The sequence below is a fragment of the Vanellus vanellus genome (genome assembly GCF_965231255.1).
Source record: "Vanellus vanellus genome assembly, chromosome: 6".
Lineage (NCBI taxonomy): Eukaryota > Metazoa > Chordata > Aves > Charadriiformes > Charadriidae > Vanellus > Vanellus vanellus.
The window spans coordinates 22126742-22145182 of record NC_138911.1 but is presented as its reverse complement, the minus strand read 5'-3'; the positions used below and the strand labels follow the sequence as shown (position 1 = coordinate 22145182).

The 18441-nt window shown below is 39.1% G+C and overlaps 1 protein-coding gene across 1 annotated transcript in view; it reads right to left on the bottom strand.

The window, feature by feature from the left end:
• Positions 1-8111, bottom strand: part of CD44 (CD44 molecule (IN blood group)) — a 58794-nt gene extending 50683 nt beyond the window's left edge. The window contains exon 1 of the mRNA XM_082485882.1: positions 7984-8111. Coding sequence (XP_082342008.1) covers positions 7984-8050 — 67 coding nt within the window. The 5' untranslated portion in view covers positions 8051-8111. The remainder of the gene's footprint in view (positions 1-7983) is intronic.
• Between the last annotated feature and the right edge of the window lie 10330 nt (positions 8112-18441).

Sequence of the window (18441 nt, the reverse complement as noted above, 5' to 3'; positions counted from 1 at the left end):
TGTCTAAATCCTTAGCTGTGCTCATTCAGTGATGAACCAGAGCCGCCAAGTATCTATTATTTGTAGCCTATAAAATTATTTTGTTACATTCCAGAAAAGAGGAGTTTAAGAGTTTAGAGCTCAATATAAGAGTTCAAGAAAAGTATTTTTATTTTCTGTGCCGGAAGACTTTTTGCTGCTCCCAAGATGGCAAAGTGACTCTTGTAATATGAGTGGTATTTTATTAATACCAATCTTCTCCTGCCTTATTAGCTTGATGTTGAACATAATGAAAGTAAGTCATACTTGCGAGCACAGTAGGCTGAAATCAAAAGAAAATCATAGAAAGTATGAATAAGAGAATTTTCTTGTCATTTGAGTGTTCTCTGAGGCCTGTCTCTTGGAAGAGGTACTTGGTGTTTACATTTCATTTTGCCTGAGAATGACTAAGCTGCTGAGCAGAAGTTTTAATGGATCAAATGGATATAACCTTCTATCACAGACACAAGCTGACAAGAGTTTATCAGATTTATTGGACTGTTTCAGCCAGATGACCCAGAGAGACGGAGATGGATTAGTGGGGAAAAGAGTAAACAGGTGTGAAAAACAGAAAAAGTTGTTCAAAAGAAGACGTGGACATTTAAAAGATGTACCTGGGTACCACCTGCATATACATAGTTGCTGCACAGGGACATTCAAACTTCTCTGGACTTGCAACATTCTGGCCACATGGCCTTCTGGCATCATGACCAGGTGCCCCATCTTCGAGTTAGAGACTATTCTTGGATTCTCCTCTGACTTCCTGGGTCATTTAATGTCTCTCGGCACTCAGCTTTCCTAGAGTATCAAGCCTTTATGTGCAAATACCTCGAGATCTCAAGAAGATAGCTGGTAGTTACCACTAAGAAGTATTGCTTCACACAGGAGAGAAACTTGACTAAATTTAAGACATCTTTCTTCAGTTAATTATTAAATCAATTTTAAAGTTCTTGAACTTAAAAAAGTGTTAAGTTTGGCAGTAGGACAAAAGATTTAAGTCAGTTCTCATTTGCCAAACATCTTCAAACATCACTAATCATAAAAAGATAAGTCTTGAATAAGAACTTTTTAAGAAAACTATACATCTCATTTGCTGTTGCCTAACAGGAACCAAGTGGTGTTGAACTGAAAATAGCTGCCAGTCTTCAGTGTGTGTAAAGATAGCACACACACAAGTAAACAGGATAAAACTGCCACAGCGACAAAGAAAAGTTTTACCCGATTTTTATACCACTGCTACTAGAGAAATTAACTTGAACAGAATACATATTATTTTACTTCCATGTTCTAAATGTTCCTATATGTCAAATTTATGCATAAGCAATATATAGGAACAGAGAAAAAAAACCTACATTTATAAATATGAAGACTCATTAGCAAAAGAGGATTTTTTTCTACACTTAACATGCCTGAGTGAATGATGGAAAAGGGCACGTAAATTAATAGAGGAGATATAATCAAACAGGAGGAAGAAGAATAGGGAACTAAGTGAACACGAAACATTGAATTCATGCCTCACCCTCAGTGTCTTCATTATTAATGAATTGTGTTCATAATTGGCAAATCCTACCTTCCCTTGAACACGCCCAGTTAGCTATTTCATATTCCTTCTGCAGAAGCTTCACCCAGAGCACTGTGATTGAGTTGGGAAGACCTGGCTGCCCCAAGCAGTGACGTACTGTACCACTGCCTTAGTCTCCTCATTCCATGGTAGGGATATTCCACCTTATCTATAAGATGTGCATTGGCTGATGGCGAAGTGTAGGTAAATAACTAATCACCCCTGCAGCACTGTTGAACTATTGCATTTACATGCTGTGGAAAAAGCAGCTGCTAGCTTGCTTAGTCTGTTTTGAGTGGGCATGTGGGCTCTGCCTGCTCTCTGAAAACTGCTGCAGTCGTGCTGCTCTGGCAAGAGTGATACCAATCCCTTGCGGGTAAGCCTCACTGGCAGGAAGATACGTTCTCTCAGAGAGGCTGCCAACTTAAGGTTGGTGCTTGACTTTTAGAGCCTGATTTGGATAGCAACTTGCTTGGTGCCTGGACAGAGCTCACACACATCTGCTCACAGTGTCCTGGGTGACCATAGACCATACGCTCCAGTTAACCTCTCACTTCTGTATGGGAATGCTGCAAGAAACTATTCATTACATCTACCCACACATACCACGCCCTGCTTCTTTACAGACACCTATCCATTAACAAAAATAACAATAAAAAGGCCCCCTAGGGAAATACACTTCTGAGAACCTGTTTTGCTGTGGGCCTTGCTAACGTATTGCCACTGTGAGACATATATATTCAAGAAAAGCTATGTTGCAGAAGATTGTTTTACTATTATACATTCTGTCAAGGGCAGCTTCTTATTTACGAAAGCAAGTACTTAGTAAAACAGACATTAACTGTGTAGTTGATGATCACTGGCTCATGTCCTTTTCCTAGGCAGCTGTCAGCCTGTACCCTGGCAACCTCTTTTATAACCATCTCACATCGCTTTTATAACAGTATCATTAGCAGAAACAGAGACGGAAGTTTTACCACAGCTGCTGTGTGTCTGACTTTTTTTCTTTTTTTTTTTTTTTTTTTTTGCAAAGACACAATGCAGTCTTTTAGCACTTCTAGCTATGGAGCCTAGCTCAATCATCAATAGAAGTACAGAAAAAAATGAAGCAATGTATTTGTCAAACTGCAAATGTAAGTAAAATTCAGGTCTTCTCTGTGATTCTTACTTTGAATTGGCATGGTTGCTGAAGCTTCCATGTTAGTAATTGCTAAAATTGTAGGTTATTATTCAACTCCTTTCTGTTTGTTTTTTTTTGTTTTTTTTTTTTTTTTTTTCTGTTCCAAAATGTGAGGGTTGAAAGGTATTGTACTGAAGTAAGATTGCTGCATTATATAATGCAGCCAGTGTTGTCATGTAGAGGAACTGGAAAGTCCCAAAGCCAGTGCATACAAAAGAGAGTTCAATTACGTACTTAACTGTAGGCACAGACTCCAAAAATTATTGCAGGTTTTGTTAGGAAGGAAAACAGTCACGGAGGTTTGAACTTTAATTTGTGATTAGCTGAACTTTCAGTCTGACTGAAAAGATTCTCCAAGGAAAACCCCTTTTTCTCTCAGTTGCCATTTCACATTACTGCCTGCAAACTCATTCATATGACGAGCTGCTCTGTCGTCCCTTGGGTGGAGTCAGCTCTGGCAGCCATGAAAAAGGAGGAAAATCACAGCCAGCTGCTACTGATATTACTGCTGATGCCCCTGTAGGGATTTGGCAGGGAGGAAACTGATAAACATTCTAGACTGACACGATCCTCTCTGACACCAGTATTAGCGGCAGCCATAATGGTCACTGATAATTACAGTGTCTGATGGCTTTGAAATGATTATTACCTCCCTGGGAGTGAGAGACAGCTGCTGATGAACTTCTGGTCTAGTCTGGAAAGTGACTAGCAGATATGCCAAACTGGCTTCATGCCTACAGTTGTCAATAACCCATGAAGAACAGCCCAAACCACCAAATATATCACAAAGAAACCCTTGCAGGTAAAGACAAAGAACAAAATAGACTGTGGATGTGGATTTCATTTGGTAGCAACCATTATGTATGTTATCAAAGATGTGATGGTAACAAATCCAGCCTCTCCCTCACTCCCCTCACTTTGCTGGCCTTCAATTGGAAGTTTGAACTTGTGCATGGGGGGTGGGGGGGAACTCTGAGGCTTGAACTTGTGTCTGCATGGTGAGGGTTAAACCACAACGTAACTTCTCTAGTCTAAGAATTCAATTTAGTGCTGGAAAATGAAATTTGATAAAGCATGCTCTCAGTTAGCAGCTGATGTTAAAATATTAAGTGTTTTGAACCCTCTGAATTGTTCCCGTACAAAGTTGTATTGTTTTCAAAGTAGGCACGATTACTGTGGTGGGTCATGTTTGTTTCGCAATTACCCTCTCTGTGAAGTTACAGTTCACAGGTAACTGTACATTTAGCCTTGGTCCTGGAAAAAGCAATTTTAGAGGAGAGTTTGGCAGAACAACTATCCCTTGCTCTCTCACATGGGGTCCTCTTTAAAAAAAACAATTTGTGTTTTATAAATAACGGAATACATGTCATATGAAGTTGAGAATTATCATCTTCTATCCGTATTTTCAAACACTTATCCATCAATGCAGGAACAGAAATGTGAGGCAAGAAGACCAGAATGCAAATGGAGAAGCCTTCTTACAGCATCTCTGGAATTCTGAAAAATTCTTTGGCTGACTTATCCTCTCCATATATAAGAAGCTCTACGTAATTTTTTGCCTGCTTCTCTAAAATGTATTCCACTACCAGTTAACTACATTCAGAACTAAAATTATCCTTTTATCAAAGAAGAAACAGAGTTACCAGAGGTCTTCTACTCTGTCTTCAGTAGCACTGTCACCAATACCCAAACTGTCCTTTGAAGGTGTTTATCTACTCTATCCCTATCTAATCTGTCCTTAAAAAAAACGTGTTTTAGCAACCTATTTTCGAACCTAATTACTACTGCTGTCTAGCCACTCCCTCTGAATACCATCTCTTCTCTGGCAAGAACATTGTCATCTTACATTGTTTGCCCTTTGCTTTTTAATTAAGCCGTATCCCACAGAGATCACCAGAGCTTCTTCCTCTGCCATGTCAGCAATGCAGTTTTTAGTTTTTCTAATTTTTCACATTTCTATAGGCTCCACTCCTATTACACATTAACTTGATTGCTGCTGCTATGTTTTTTTATTCCTCATTTATTTTCCCCTGTTCCTGACAGTTGCTATCCAAATTAGTGGAAATGTCTGCAGAAGCTTACACTAGGCTCTTGCTTGGATACATTTCAGATTTCTTCTCTAAATTAAATTCTTCAAGACTTCATGCTATTAAATTTCATAACTAATTTTAGTTGCTTCCTGGAATCTACCATGCTCCTTGTCATACAAACGTCCCTTTAAGATCTACATTTTTCCTCGCTATATTTTCCTGCTCTATTCCATAAGTTCTTACATTTGAAATGGCAGCTTTGTTTCAATGAAAGCATTTTTTCACCCCTTCATTAAAGTCTTGAGAACCCACCTTTTCTACAAGTATTTTAGCAGTAATGAGCTTATTGTTTCTGCTGTTTATACCTGTCAACCAGCATCTTAGGACATCTCATCCTGCTGGCTTATTCTTGTTACATAAGAAAATCATGCATGTTTAGGTGCTAGATGAATAACTGCAATATTAATAGTGTCTTCAAGTCCTGGTCTCTAAAAGTCATGGGAACTGTTCTGGAAAGAAAGACACGGCAGGTATGGAGGAACATTTCATTTAACCTTGGCTAGAGCTACTGATGGTTTTAAAAGCATTTAGTTTAAAAAGTTCTTCCTCAATTGTATGATGCTATCTTTCCTCATTAAGCCTTTCTCTGACTTCCTGTTTTCAAGGTAATGGTTCTGCATTGTGGTGAACATCAGTAACTAAAGAATCAACAAACATTTCTCCAAAGACTACAAGACAATCCTCTGCCATGGTTTGTTGGCTCTGTGTGTGAGACTATTTCAAGGGCAGGTATATAGCCTTTCCATTAAATGATGATGGAAGTGCAAGTGAACTCTAGTTACTTTGCAGCTTTGGGGAAATAGCCAAGATACACACCGTAAGGACTAAGTGAAAATAAACTAGCACAAAGAGCTTCTTCAAACTGCTTTATTTACAAATTTACATGATTGATATATAAGCCGAGGCAGGCAGGTCCCTTCCTTTGTGACTGACTGATAGCTATAGAGCCCTGTCTCGCCGTACCTCGTACTGAGACTCTGGCAACCTGTCCAGTCCTAATAGCTAAGCTCCTCCCTCCCACTGGTGGAGTCATTCTCCCTCTTTTCATTTCATCTTTACTACTTCTTCTATTCCAGCTTCTTGCTATTTGGGGGTCAAAATTCTAGGATTTGCTTTGTGTTAATCAAGGAAAACTTTGAGAGAAATATTTTTACATATACGTAATGCTCACAGGGGAAAATCTCTCCCAGAATCATCATTAACCAAGATGTCACCATCTATATCCTCCTGGATCCAGACTCCTTAGACAACAAGTCATGTCGATACCATAAGTACACCTCACTCACACGGCAGTGACAGTATGGTCACAACAACACAGAACTCAGGATGAGTAAGATTTTCAGCTCCTCTCTGTATCTCATCTTTCCTTTAGTAATCACATTAACAGTAATCCCAGGTCCTTTCTAATTTTGCGGAATTCTGAACTAAAAGAATCAAAATTCCAATTCAGGAGCAGGTCTGAATTTTGTCTTCAAGCAAGGTGTTTCCCAACAGCAATGGCCACTACTCTGTGATACACAGCAAAGTCATTGGTTTAAAAAAGATAATAAAACCACCATCAACTGCTGTTTCGAAGTCATTACTGACTACAAAGTCATGCTGGAATGTACCACATACCAACTAAAATATATTGTAGCTATAGTCTAATATCTTGCTAAGCCATTAAAGAAACTTCCTTGTGGGGCATTAGGAAAGTTTGACATACTTTTTGTAACTATGCTGAAGACTAGATGATGGGGTATTCTGCTATGTCTCACTGTAAAAATGCATTACTCCTAGAGTCACTGCAGACCCTACTTCTTTAGGATACTCCTGGAAGCTCATAAAAAGAGAAATCAGTTAAGCGAGCAGTAATCAAATAATTATAATACTTACATGCCATACAGACTTGGACTAAGCCAAGGTTTTAAACACATCTCAGACATACTTTATTTGCCTACATTACCCCTTCCCTTTCTCTAAGGGCTTTATCTATGTGTCTGATTTTAGCTAGACGGTTTTGGTACAATGGATAGACAGTTTTAGAAAGAAAAGCAATGAGGATGCTTCAGCTACCACAGGTGCACTGGGAACTGTTCACTCCAACACACCCATTCACAGCCTGGGAGTGCTGCAACCATTACAGAAGTATCCACTGCTGCTCAAACAAATGATATATATATATATGTTTACTATACACACACAGAGCCCTTGGGTCACAATGGCCACGAAAAATGTATTTTGTTAGATTCCTGGAACCAATGAATAGAAAAATAATGTAGAAGCGTAACTGTTATCCCTAACCACAAAACACCTCAAGGCAGTTTCTGTCACAGTGAGAGTCTGTTAAAAGCATGGCCATTTCCCTGAAACATGGTTGAGCCTGTACCGTGTGAAATTTCAAAAGCATTTTGTCATTTTGGACATACAATTTTTATTTTTTCTCTGCCATTTTTTTCTCTGTCTTTTTAAAATACAAATATTTGAAGCAGATAACCAAGCGACAGAAAGTTAGTTATTAAACAACTGAATTTTGTGGTCACTTCTAACTCCCTTTGTTCCAAAATCTCATCAGTCAACCCCAAAGAAACCTTAAGAAGTCAGAAACAAACATGCTGGCATAAAAGCCCTCCAAATTTCAGTCACAGATCACTGCAGTTTTGTTTCTGTTCAGCAAGGCTGTGTCTCAATGCAGTATCTATTAGCTGTTAGTTCAGCTCATGTAAACTCAAGAAAGCAGTTGTTGCATGATGGGGGGGAAATCCAACCCCTTCATTCCCCGTCTTTACTGTCTGAAACGGAGCTGGGAGAGCAACGTAAGTATGTAACAGCAGTCACATTGTTGACCTGAGCTTTACCAGAGCTCTTCTAAATTCCCTCGTATACTTCCATTCTTAGATTAAACTTAACTCTGATGATCTACAACTCACTTTTTATAGATCTGGAATTACCCTTTACAAGCAATACACAGCCTTCCATGAATGTACAAACCAGCATAGCTGAGGTTACAGTTCTAAAGCATCTCTGAGAACTCTTACAAATAATAAAACTTTATATAAAGATAGACGCAAGAAAGCTGTTAGCAGAAGAGCTCTTTCTGTCTGAAGCCTCAACTTATCGGAAACCATAAGTGTTTTCATTCATAAAAAACTTACGTGTTTCTGTTAGACAAAGCTTCAGCAAACATAATCCAAAAGTTGCCCATAAGGAGAAGTTGCCCATTGTTTTCTTGGAATTGTTTTGCAAAAAAACAGAGATCCTTGCAAGCTGCAAAAAGAAGAAAAGCCCCGACGCTTGTTAAGCCTGCAGTCAATGAGTCTGAAGTTTGCTGCACTTTTTATTCTGATTCAAAGGAACTGAAGTAATGACATAACTGGGAGGGGGAGCTCCACCAGAAGTCACACCCATATTGCAACAAAGTTACCCAGCAGTCCAGCAGTGGAAAGGGGGGGGGGGGGGGGGGGGAAGGAGGGGGGAGCTAGTACTGACTAAGCAGCCACACTCGAGTTTTAAAGAGGCACTAAACCTACTCTTCTTACACAAGTACAGTCAAAAGTTATACGTATTGCGCTTGCAGGAAAATTTGTGTAATCTCTCATGAGTTAGCTCAGAAAGGCACCGTTTGTTATACGCTTCCCCTCCTGAATTTAAAATCTCCTCCTTCTTGAAAACCAGGTGAACATAAAGCACTAGAGTTTCTGAATCCCAGCAAAGCATCTACAACTGCCTGGATGTTTCTCCAAAATATTTTGCTTATTTTGTCCCATCTCACCATTTTCTCTTTTTTGCACTTCAATTTAGAGCAAGCGAAATACATGGTCTGCAATGAACCTTTCTAAAATGTTTCTGTTCATCCCTGAAGGATAACCTCATTCAGAAGGTAAGTTGAAGCAGCTCAGTCTCCCACAGTCCATTCTACCCTTGGCTTCTCTTAACAGGCTGCTCCAACAAAAGCAGTAACTAATGCTGGTGCCAGCAGTGATACAGAGGACTAAGGTTGAAATTCCTATTCCCAATTTGCAAAGCAGAGAAACAGGATAAGAACATATAACATTCTTTGACATTCAGACAGTGTCTCAGTTCCTGACGTACATATGTTCATTGAAGTGTGGGATTTTGTGTGACTCTAGATGACATGTGAAATCCCTCATGAAAATCTCAAAGCCTCTGTAGATAAGCCAAAGGCAAGTCTGTTGTGTGCCTTAGCAATTTCGCATGGTGTCTCCATACACGGGCCTCTCTTCAGAGCTGCAGAATTGCAACAGTATTTTGTGTGCAGTGGAAGGAGGGGTTGGTCAGGGATCGTCAAAGCCAGTACATCTCACCTTTAACAACCAACATGTGGCAATGACCAAAAAACAGCAATGCCCCAATTTCAGTTTCACTCAGCAAATTTGAAATGAATAGTTCTATATCAGGTTACCATATTGTCAATCCTCCCACTTGAAAGAATTTTCTCACTAATTTTTAATCTCTGTTAACACAAACAATGGAAAAATACAGACAGGTCTTTCCAGCCACAGGCACAAGAACATTACACAAAGAGGTTTTCAGGACTTTGCCTTTTCTTTGACTTTTGACTTAGAGACAACAGACTATCCTTTCCTCTATCAGCCAGATTTTTAGCAACAGGTTCCAACAGGCTTTTCCTACAGGTCTAGAATATCTGAAGGGACAAGGCGAAAAATCTTTCCTTAAAACATAGGGGATCTTTTTGTTAAGAAGCTAGCAACCTTGAAGTTACAGATAAAACATGTTTTATTTAGTGAATACACTACGTTGCTTTTTGTTTTTTTTTTTTTTTTTTGAAACAAATGGCTTTCTAAGCAAGGAAAAAACAATCTCCTATACACCTTACTGTTCATAGTAGTGAAAAAGAGAGAGTTCTGTGAACTCCTGTATATTTATAGCTATAGATATTTTGGCATCGAAATACATGAATGCCATTTAGTGGGATTTAAAATGCTGGCGCATAGTTAATGCATATTGTAAGTTTACTGAGCATATCTTCAATTGCTAAATGACTTTTAAAGTTCACCCCTATGGATGAAACAAAAGAATGAAACATTGATTAAATTTAAGTATCTTTGAGTCTTAATTTTTTGATGAACATAAAATAACTCTCTGTTATATATTGTCCTATATTGTTATAATATTCCTATATTCACAACTATATGGAATGAAAAGATGAAAATAAGCTTTCTTTGGCACAGGTAAATGGAGAATAATGTCCATTTCAGGAACATGGCCAAGTGTTACAGAGGTTAAAGTCTTATTTTACCAGGAGTGGAAATTCCTAGTCTCTTCACGGTCTGAAGTTTCTAATTCTAGCCCTTCTGACATCATATTATGAACAGGTTGTTTTCTCAATACTGAATATTATTTGATATGCATCTTAGACTTCTCACTACTTCTGTGTGTGTTTGGCAGGGGTGGGTGGTATTCCGCTTTGGAAAGTCTCTCTCTTGCTTGTTGCCCTATAGAAGTGGACTAGGATTAGGCATGTTTAGATCAGGTGCATGGATCTGCTAGTACCTAACGTAAAAGGAAAAGACAGATGTATACAAGAAAAATAATTCATCACAGTACATAATTTCATGTGATAAACCACAGAAATAATTAATGAACAGTATGTACATAACACGTAAGTTTGTCCATTTCACATGCCATCTGCTTGCGTACAAGGCAGCCTAGGACACACATTGCATTTCAACACACTAAGACACTTCAAAGAGCTGCCATTAACAAATAAATAAAAAAGCTGACACAAAAATATTTCCTTCTTTCCCACCCAAAAAAGGAATTTCTCCCCTAAAATATGTTGGCCTGAGGTAGATGGCAGTCCAAATTTAGCCTGGGTGCAGGGCCTGATGCTACCCAGAACATTTAGACAAAGGAGATGTACAGCTCTGCAGAAAGTTTTTTTTGGTTTGGGGGGTTTCTTTGTGAGTAATACAAAACTTTTCCTTTAGCTTGGAATAATCTTAGTATATCGGAACAGAAAAATCCTGAAGCAAATCTCCAGCTGAGGAAATGCAGCAGAGCACTGCTTTAAATTGAGCCTGTCATTTTATTTCCATTGTGGATTTGTTCCCATAACATTATTGTTAACAACACAAATCACATAGTTAAATGTTTGAGCTTTTGGAATTTGCTTACTCCCTTGGTAACAAGCAGCTAAATTACTGGCACTAAAAATTTTTAAAATAATAAATGTTACCAAGTGAATTAAGTTTTCAAATGAGAATGAAACAATACAACTAAAAAGGATAAAACCTCAGCATTTAAAAAAGTGATTTTCTGTGAAGCCTTTGACACAATGGATATTGAATCTATGATGGTAAAATATAGTACAGGAACACCAAAATAACTCATTCATAATTTTATCATATACATGAACTGTAGCCAGCACCAATTAATTTTGACAAAAATCCTATTAGGGAGTACACGTGCTGGAGCCCTAGAAAAAGGACATGCATGGCTTACAGCAATATAAAGAGATGTTTTTATGGGAATCCCCATAGATAATGAAATTCTGGCCTAGCTGAAGTCAAAGGCCAAAATTCCACTGAATTCAGTGGGGTAGCCTCTCCCTATAATATATATTTATTTGGATTTTATTATGTGGACAAACCAGAAAGTGAATGTACCTGAACCTACGATAAAACAAATGACAAGAATGGGGATTGGTTTCACTATCAAATGGGAACAACTGAAAGGGGAGAAGAATGGAATTTTGTTTCTGTCAAAATAGCTGGCATATTTATTGTAAAAATTAGAAATTTTGAAAAAGGAAGCTCCTAATTCCCTAATTTGAAAATTTTTTTTCCTCTTGTCAGCAGAAAGACCTTTTATTTTTTAATTTAAAAAATCCTTTTCTGAACATATTTTGGTGGAGTTGTTAAGATTGTCATGGGGAATTGAAGGACATAGTCGTGGTGAATATAAAAAGCATAAATCTCAATAGGTAACTCTGGTCATGGCAGCATGCATTCTGCATAGACTACAGCTGGTCTGTGAGACTAGCTGTAAGTCAGTTTCAGGGGAGGAGGGAGGATTTTATACCCATTTAACTGAATCTCAGTAAGATATGGTATTTTTAATAAGATTTCCTCCTGTGTCCCTAGACTGCAATCTTGTTTCCTGCATTTCAGACCAGATTTAATTTCCATGACCAACCCTGAAACCAGGTTTTTGTAATGGAAATGGTTGTAAATGGTTCAGTGTAGAAAATCCTGTACTGCACACTTTTCTTGAGTGCTGATGGGAAGGAATAAGAAGAGCCTGTGCTGGTTTAAGCCAGAAAAGCTACTCTTTTGGCTAGAGGGCAAAGCACTCCCTTGGGAAGTTGGGCACCCGGTTCTACTTCCATCAACCTTTTGTTCCTAGATGTAATTTACAGTCTGTGTCCTGCAGAGAGTTAGGAAGATGAACAACAGCTCCTAGTTGTTTACTTCTGAAAAAGGCAGCAACCCAGATTGGCACCTACCGAGTGGATTCATCAGCCTGTTTTACTGGTTTGCCCCAGATCCCTAAACAACTCACTAATCCAACACAGGCAAAAATCTTAACAGCCAGAATTGCTCAAATAGGCCATAAGAAACTCTTTGCACCAAGGTTACTCCTCTGTCAGACCATGTGGCCCCATCAGCTTTCTTGTTCCTAGCACTGTCTCAAAGCACTCAGTCCCTGGCTGACCCGCGTGGCTCCCAGTAGAGCACGGGCAGGAAATCACAGTACCAGGCCCCATTCACAACTTTCACACCACTACACTCAGTTAGTTAGCTACCTCACAGCAGCTGCCACCAGATGTCCAAGCATGCAGCACAGACATGCTGAATGCATTAGTGACTAATCGAGCCACAAGCAGCTGTGGAGAGGCCTTGGGGGGGTGGGGGAAGTACAGGGGTAACTGAGGCGAGAAGGGGAGACACATTTTCTCTGTAGGTGGTTTCAGTCTGTCTCTGCCACTCCCTCCCCCTTGTTGGCCCTCCCAGCACACACCACGCAACAGGAACCTGGAAACCAATATATCAGAGCACGAGCTGCCATCTTTGCCATAAACAGTCTGTATCCCTGCTTTCCTTTCTTTCATTTGCAGTTTAACAATAGGTAAATCAAGCTTATACTGGGCCATCTCCAGGATGTGCTCTTTCTCATCTCCCTCACTCTCTTCCTCACTGTCTTTCCATGCTCCTCCTTTTGATTTTGCTTCTTGACTTCTACCTCGACTTCTCTATCTCATCTTCAATCATTTCTACTTTTTCTTAGCCCCATCCTTTCTCATCCACTCTCCCTTCTATGCAGCAAGTTGGAATAATTAAATCAAACACTTAAAGCTTCAAAAGAGCAGGTGAACTTTAAAATACAAACATTCACATGACTCAGGAAATACTTGATATTTGCAAAAGAAAACTGTTAACTGTACATACAGATAAATCCTTAGGGGCTCTTATGCCTTATATGGACCTGACCAGACCCCTTCAAAGCCAAGGGAATTTTTCTACTGATTTTGAGGAATTTTCAGTCAAGCCAGCTGTGAACCATGTTTGGTTTTGTCCCAGTATTTATATTATGATAACTCTGCATAGCGTGTTATGTCTTTTCCCTGTATATATACATATTTAATCTGAGAGGATAGAAGGCTTACATCAGATTTATAGGCACTGATAAATTATTTGCCTATCTAAAGAAAGCAAAAGCCAAATTTTAGTTGGATTCATTCAAGGAACAATTTCTGTTCACACCAGGTCTTTTTGTTGCAGCCAGACTTGCCATAGCCACACATAACACAGCCACATTTAGGCCATGCCCTAAACATAACAGTGTGGGAATGAATAGTTAAGCCTGTCTTTTCCAGTTACGAAGAACACTAAAACCAGATCAGGTCTGCATATAAACAGAAACTTACCGAATTTCAGCAGTCTCCCTGTTAGTCAGTTTATGACCCCTCTGAAAGGTGGAAGGGAAGGAAAAGTATCCTAATTTTAGACCATAATAGACATGTTTGTTTTCAGAGACAAAGATAATAGCTGGTTCCAGTCTGGCTCTAGGAAGGAAGGTGCAGGCGTGGTGTGGAGGTGAGGAGGCACATCATAAGTGGTTGGATAGGAGGAGCCTGACAGACATAGCAGTGCCATGGTTCGGACTGCTAAACTTGCTGGGTAAAATACACATCAAGCAGTCTGCCCTTCTTATATGGCCTTAGGTAAGGCATTGCTACAGCAGTAGCATCTTCTTCCTCAAATGGGCAATCCTTTTGCTTTATTGGATGTACAGACATCATCAGCAACTATCGTTTCCCCCTTCCCCCCGCCTCAAAAAAAAAATAATTAAATGCTGTTAGTTCTGCAGGTTACAGGTTAAACATAGCTAGGAAACAATGAACTTGTCTTCTCCTTGTGCAACAGAAGCAGCTTGCTTACTACGATTTGATCCTTTCTGCCTGGGCATACCCAGACAAAGCCAGGACGGCTGTGTCTCTGAGCCCGACTGGAAAACAGGGAGCCCAAGGAAGTGCCTCAGGTCCAAATGGCACTAAGTCCACCTCCACAGATGGAGAATGCACAAGTCAGGAAACCTCCCCAGATTGCCCTTGGAGCTCACTTGGAGTATGTAGAAGTGGCACTTACGGAAGCATTTTTCATTTCTGAGCTCTACATAATTTATGTGGGAATTGTCAAGGAAAATAAATGACAACTTCTGAGGGAAATCGCTTTCTGTATATAAATAAGCAAAAGACGGTAATTCTGGGTGACTCTGCAGGCAGAAGTTTTGTGTAAGGCTGGGACTGAAGCACAGAAAATAGATTTCAAAACATCAGTAAGACAGGAACTCTGGTTTTGCACATTACCGTGTTCCTGAATTTCTGGTAGAAAAATAGATAAGGCAGGAGCTGAATGCTATTACAGCACAGTGAGTTTATCATAGAACTCAGAATCGTCACACTAGACCACACATCAATTGACTACTTAACAACTTGGCTTAAGTAACAATGAAAGCCAATATTTTAGAAGTGAAAAATATAGACTCATTTGGGATATTATTACATAGTTGGTAAGAGTTCAATTATGTATTGAAGTTTATTTCTTTCATTACATACCTAGAAAAACACAGCTATGTTTGACAATGCATGTTTCTTACTGACCAAAAGCTGATATTACTTGTGGTTTATTTGCTTTTTCTTTTCTTTAGTAATATTGAGTGACAATAACTTACTGAAGTTAAGAAAAAAATACTACCTTGAATATGATTTTGAAAATGCACTTGCATTCAGTTGCAGTCTTTTGGGATTGCATTTTGAGGGATGTTTGAGGTGACAGGATCTACCAGCAAGGTATGTTAGCTGGACAGAAATTCTATGCAGAAAAAAAAAAATATTATTTTTTTTTATGCAACTGTAAATTACAAAATTCACACTATGCTGGTGATTTATATAAATACACTAATCATCAAATGACACAGAATCACATGATCATCATTGCTAACCAACTTTTTGGTTGCTGCATACTACTTTTTCAATCATTTGTGATTTATTGGTAAAGAAAACATTTGTTTGGGAATTTACCAGATTCTTCTGAATAATGCATGTTTAAAATATTTGCAATGTGTTCACAAACTTTTAATTTGCAGAAATGTACAACTGCCAATAAATAAAGTATTATAAGTTATTTGTTCACCTCTAAAACATTACTTATGTATGCTAAACATTTTATTGAAGTGTTGGAAGGATTAAGCAGGTCATGTCTGAACAGCATTCTGAACAAGTCAGATCTGGGAAGCTATTAAGACTTCTTGAGATGTTAAAGTTTCAGCCAACTTGCACTGAATTTACAAGAAACAATCTATGTCTGAGTCATCTGAGATTTCAAAGATATGGTATGAGAGCAAATTCAGTGATATACAAATGGATATAAGAACTAACAAAAGAGCGTGCAGTTTATCTGCTGTTTATTGTACCTGGAAGTCGCATCAGTAAAAAGCCCCTTTTCCTATCTTTTGCAACATACATTAAGATAAAGATATTCATATACATAAAGATTTATCTGGGATTCATACTCCACCCAGTTTTCTTTCTATAATCAACTCTTCTTTAATTATTACAAGAATTTAATGAAGTTTCCCTAGGGGAATGGGTAGGAGAGACAGAGATAACAGAATGAAGAAAAAAACTGTCCTGTTATTCTGATAGATCTGGTACTATAATAAACTCTGCACACCACTATCTAACAAGCAGGAATTGCTAGCCAATACGACAAAAAGAGTATCATACTAAATAGGTTTTTGAGAGTCTTGGGACAAAATGGAATGTGTTAAGTGCAATCCTGCAAAGCTTCTTTCCCTTAACAGGAGAAAAGTCACTGGTATTAGCTAGCTCAGGAAGGATAGATCTACATCAACATCAGCTCTTACAAATGTATTACTCCCTAAGTGATGAATTATATGAGGCGTATCTCAAGGGGCATAGATGTGAGATAGGCTATGAATGTTCAACAGTCTAGTTCAAATAAAGATATAAGGATACTAAAGCTTATCTCAACTATTTAAGGATTCCTTTTTAACTTCTCCCTCCCATATTCAAATTCAGTTCTTCAATCCCAGGCTGGCTAGTTTTTCCTCTCTTCTTTATTACACGTTTCTCTACAGACAGATATCTGAAACCCAGAATTTGCATTTGCTGAACATAACAATTCCAGAATACTTTGCAGTTTTTCTAACTTAGCCCATTAGAGAACTAATTGAAGCACTCATAGAAACTGAGAAATAAAAAGGTATAAATACACCATACACTGATAGTCACACACAGCCAGAAACTCTTACTGAATGTCTGAGGAGGTTCAGATTGCATCTCTCAAGAGATTACTCATTTCATTTCAAAACCTGGGTGCATCATGTAGAGGGCAGAGCACATCCTTTGCACAATATTGTTAAGTATGAGAATTTCAGAGGATAGAAATATAATTTTTCCCTAACTGCAAATACAGGTTACAGTCTAAATTATTCAGATTGTGATTATCTGAATTAGAATGCAGCCAAGACTATAAGACTAAACACACACCTATGAGTGAGTAAGACCAGAGTATTTAATTGTACTATTTTTTTGTCTGGGATGTGGAAGACACAGATTTAAGTCCTTTATGTGCTATGACCGTTTCAACCACAGCTGCTCTCCCAAGAGTGTGCGCTAGCTAGTGGACAGTTTGGTTCCCTTAAGCTGGGTGTCTCTCAAGCATTCATGTTGAAATTGCTCCTTTTGGCTTGGACAGTTAGGGGAATAGTAGGCCAGAGAGGGAAACTGAACCTGTGACTGGATGGCTTTGTTTGACACTCTTGTGGGTGAATCGAAGTCCTCTTATTTCTTCATGGAGCAGGCAGTTTAGCACGTATTTGCACATCTGCATAGCAAAGAAAGCTCTAGGCTGCTGTCAGCTGAGCCTGCTTCAGAGCTGAAAGCATTGTAGCCACAGTTGTATGGCATTGCATGTGAATTAATTAGCCTTGCAGATAAACCTAACTAGCTAGGACCAGCTGCATTCTGCTAGTGATCTACAGCTTTCAGGAACTCATGCCTCTAGACAGCTTGGCGTTACATCATCTGGAAGTACCAGCTGGGTACATCTCTTCTCCCTCTTATACAGTACATTGAAGTTCACGTCCCCAGTCCCTTAAGGTGGGTTTACTTAAAGAACCCAGCACATTGCAGGATTTACCAATAAGCCACCGGTAACACTGATTGTGGCGTTTCAGATAAGAAAAGGGACATCTCTCACTGGAGTCTGGGGCAGTCTGTCCATTCCCCACCTCCCTCTTTTTTTTCTTTTTCAAAGCTCTGCATGATTTCAGTCTTTGCTGGTATGGATTTGGGCTGAAGCAATAGCCTATTCAGTAACAAATTTTGGCCTTGCCCACTAAGAAATTCTTTGCCAAGCAGGAAATCTGACCAAGAAAGACTAGGAAAAATTCCTCTTGAGACTCAACTGGAGTAAGCGATGAAATTCAGACAACAAAAAAATTAAGCTGAACATTAGGAAGGTCTTGCTATGATAGCATAGAATCACAGAATCATTATGGCTGGGAAAAAGCTTTAAGATCATCAAGTCCAAACGCTATCTAACTCTACCAGGACCACTTCTAAACCACATCCCTGAGCACCATATCTAGTCAGCTTTTAAATACATCCAAGGATGGCAATTCAATCACTTCCCTGGGCAGCCTGTTCCAGTCTGGGGTAACCCTTTCAGCGTAGAAGTTTTTCCTAATGTCTAACCTAAACGTCCCCTGGTGCAACTTAATGCCATTTCCTCTTGTCCCATTGGTTGTAACTTGTGAGAAGAGACCAATGCCCACCTCTCTACAACCTCCTTTCAGGTAGTTGTAGAGAGCAATAAGGTCTCCCTTCAGCCTCCTTTCCTTCAGACTAAACAACCCCAAATTCCTCAGCCACACCTCATAAGACTTATTCTCAAGACCCTTCACCAGCTTTGTTGCCCTTCTCTGGACCCTGTCCAGCACCTCAACGTCCTTCTTATACTGCGGCACTCAAAATTGAACACAGTACTCAAGGTGTGGCCTCACAGTGGGACAATCGCTGCTCTGGTCCTGCTGGCTACACT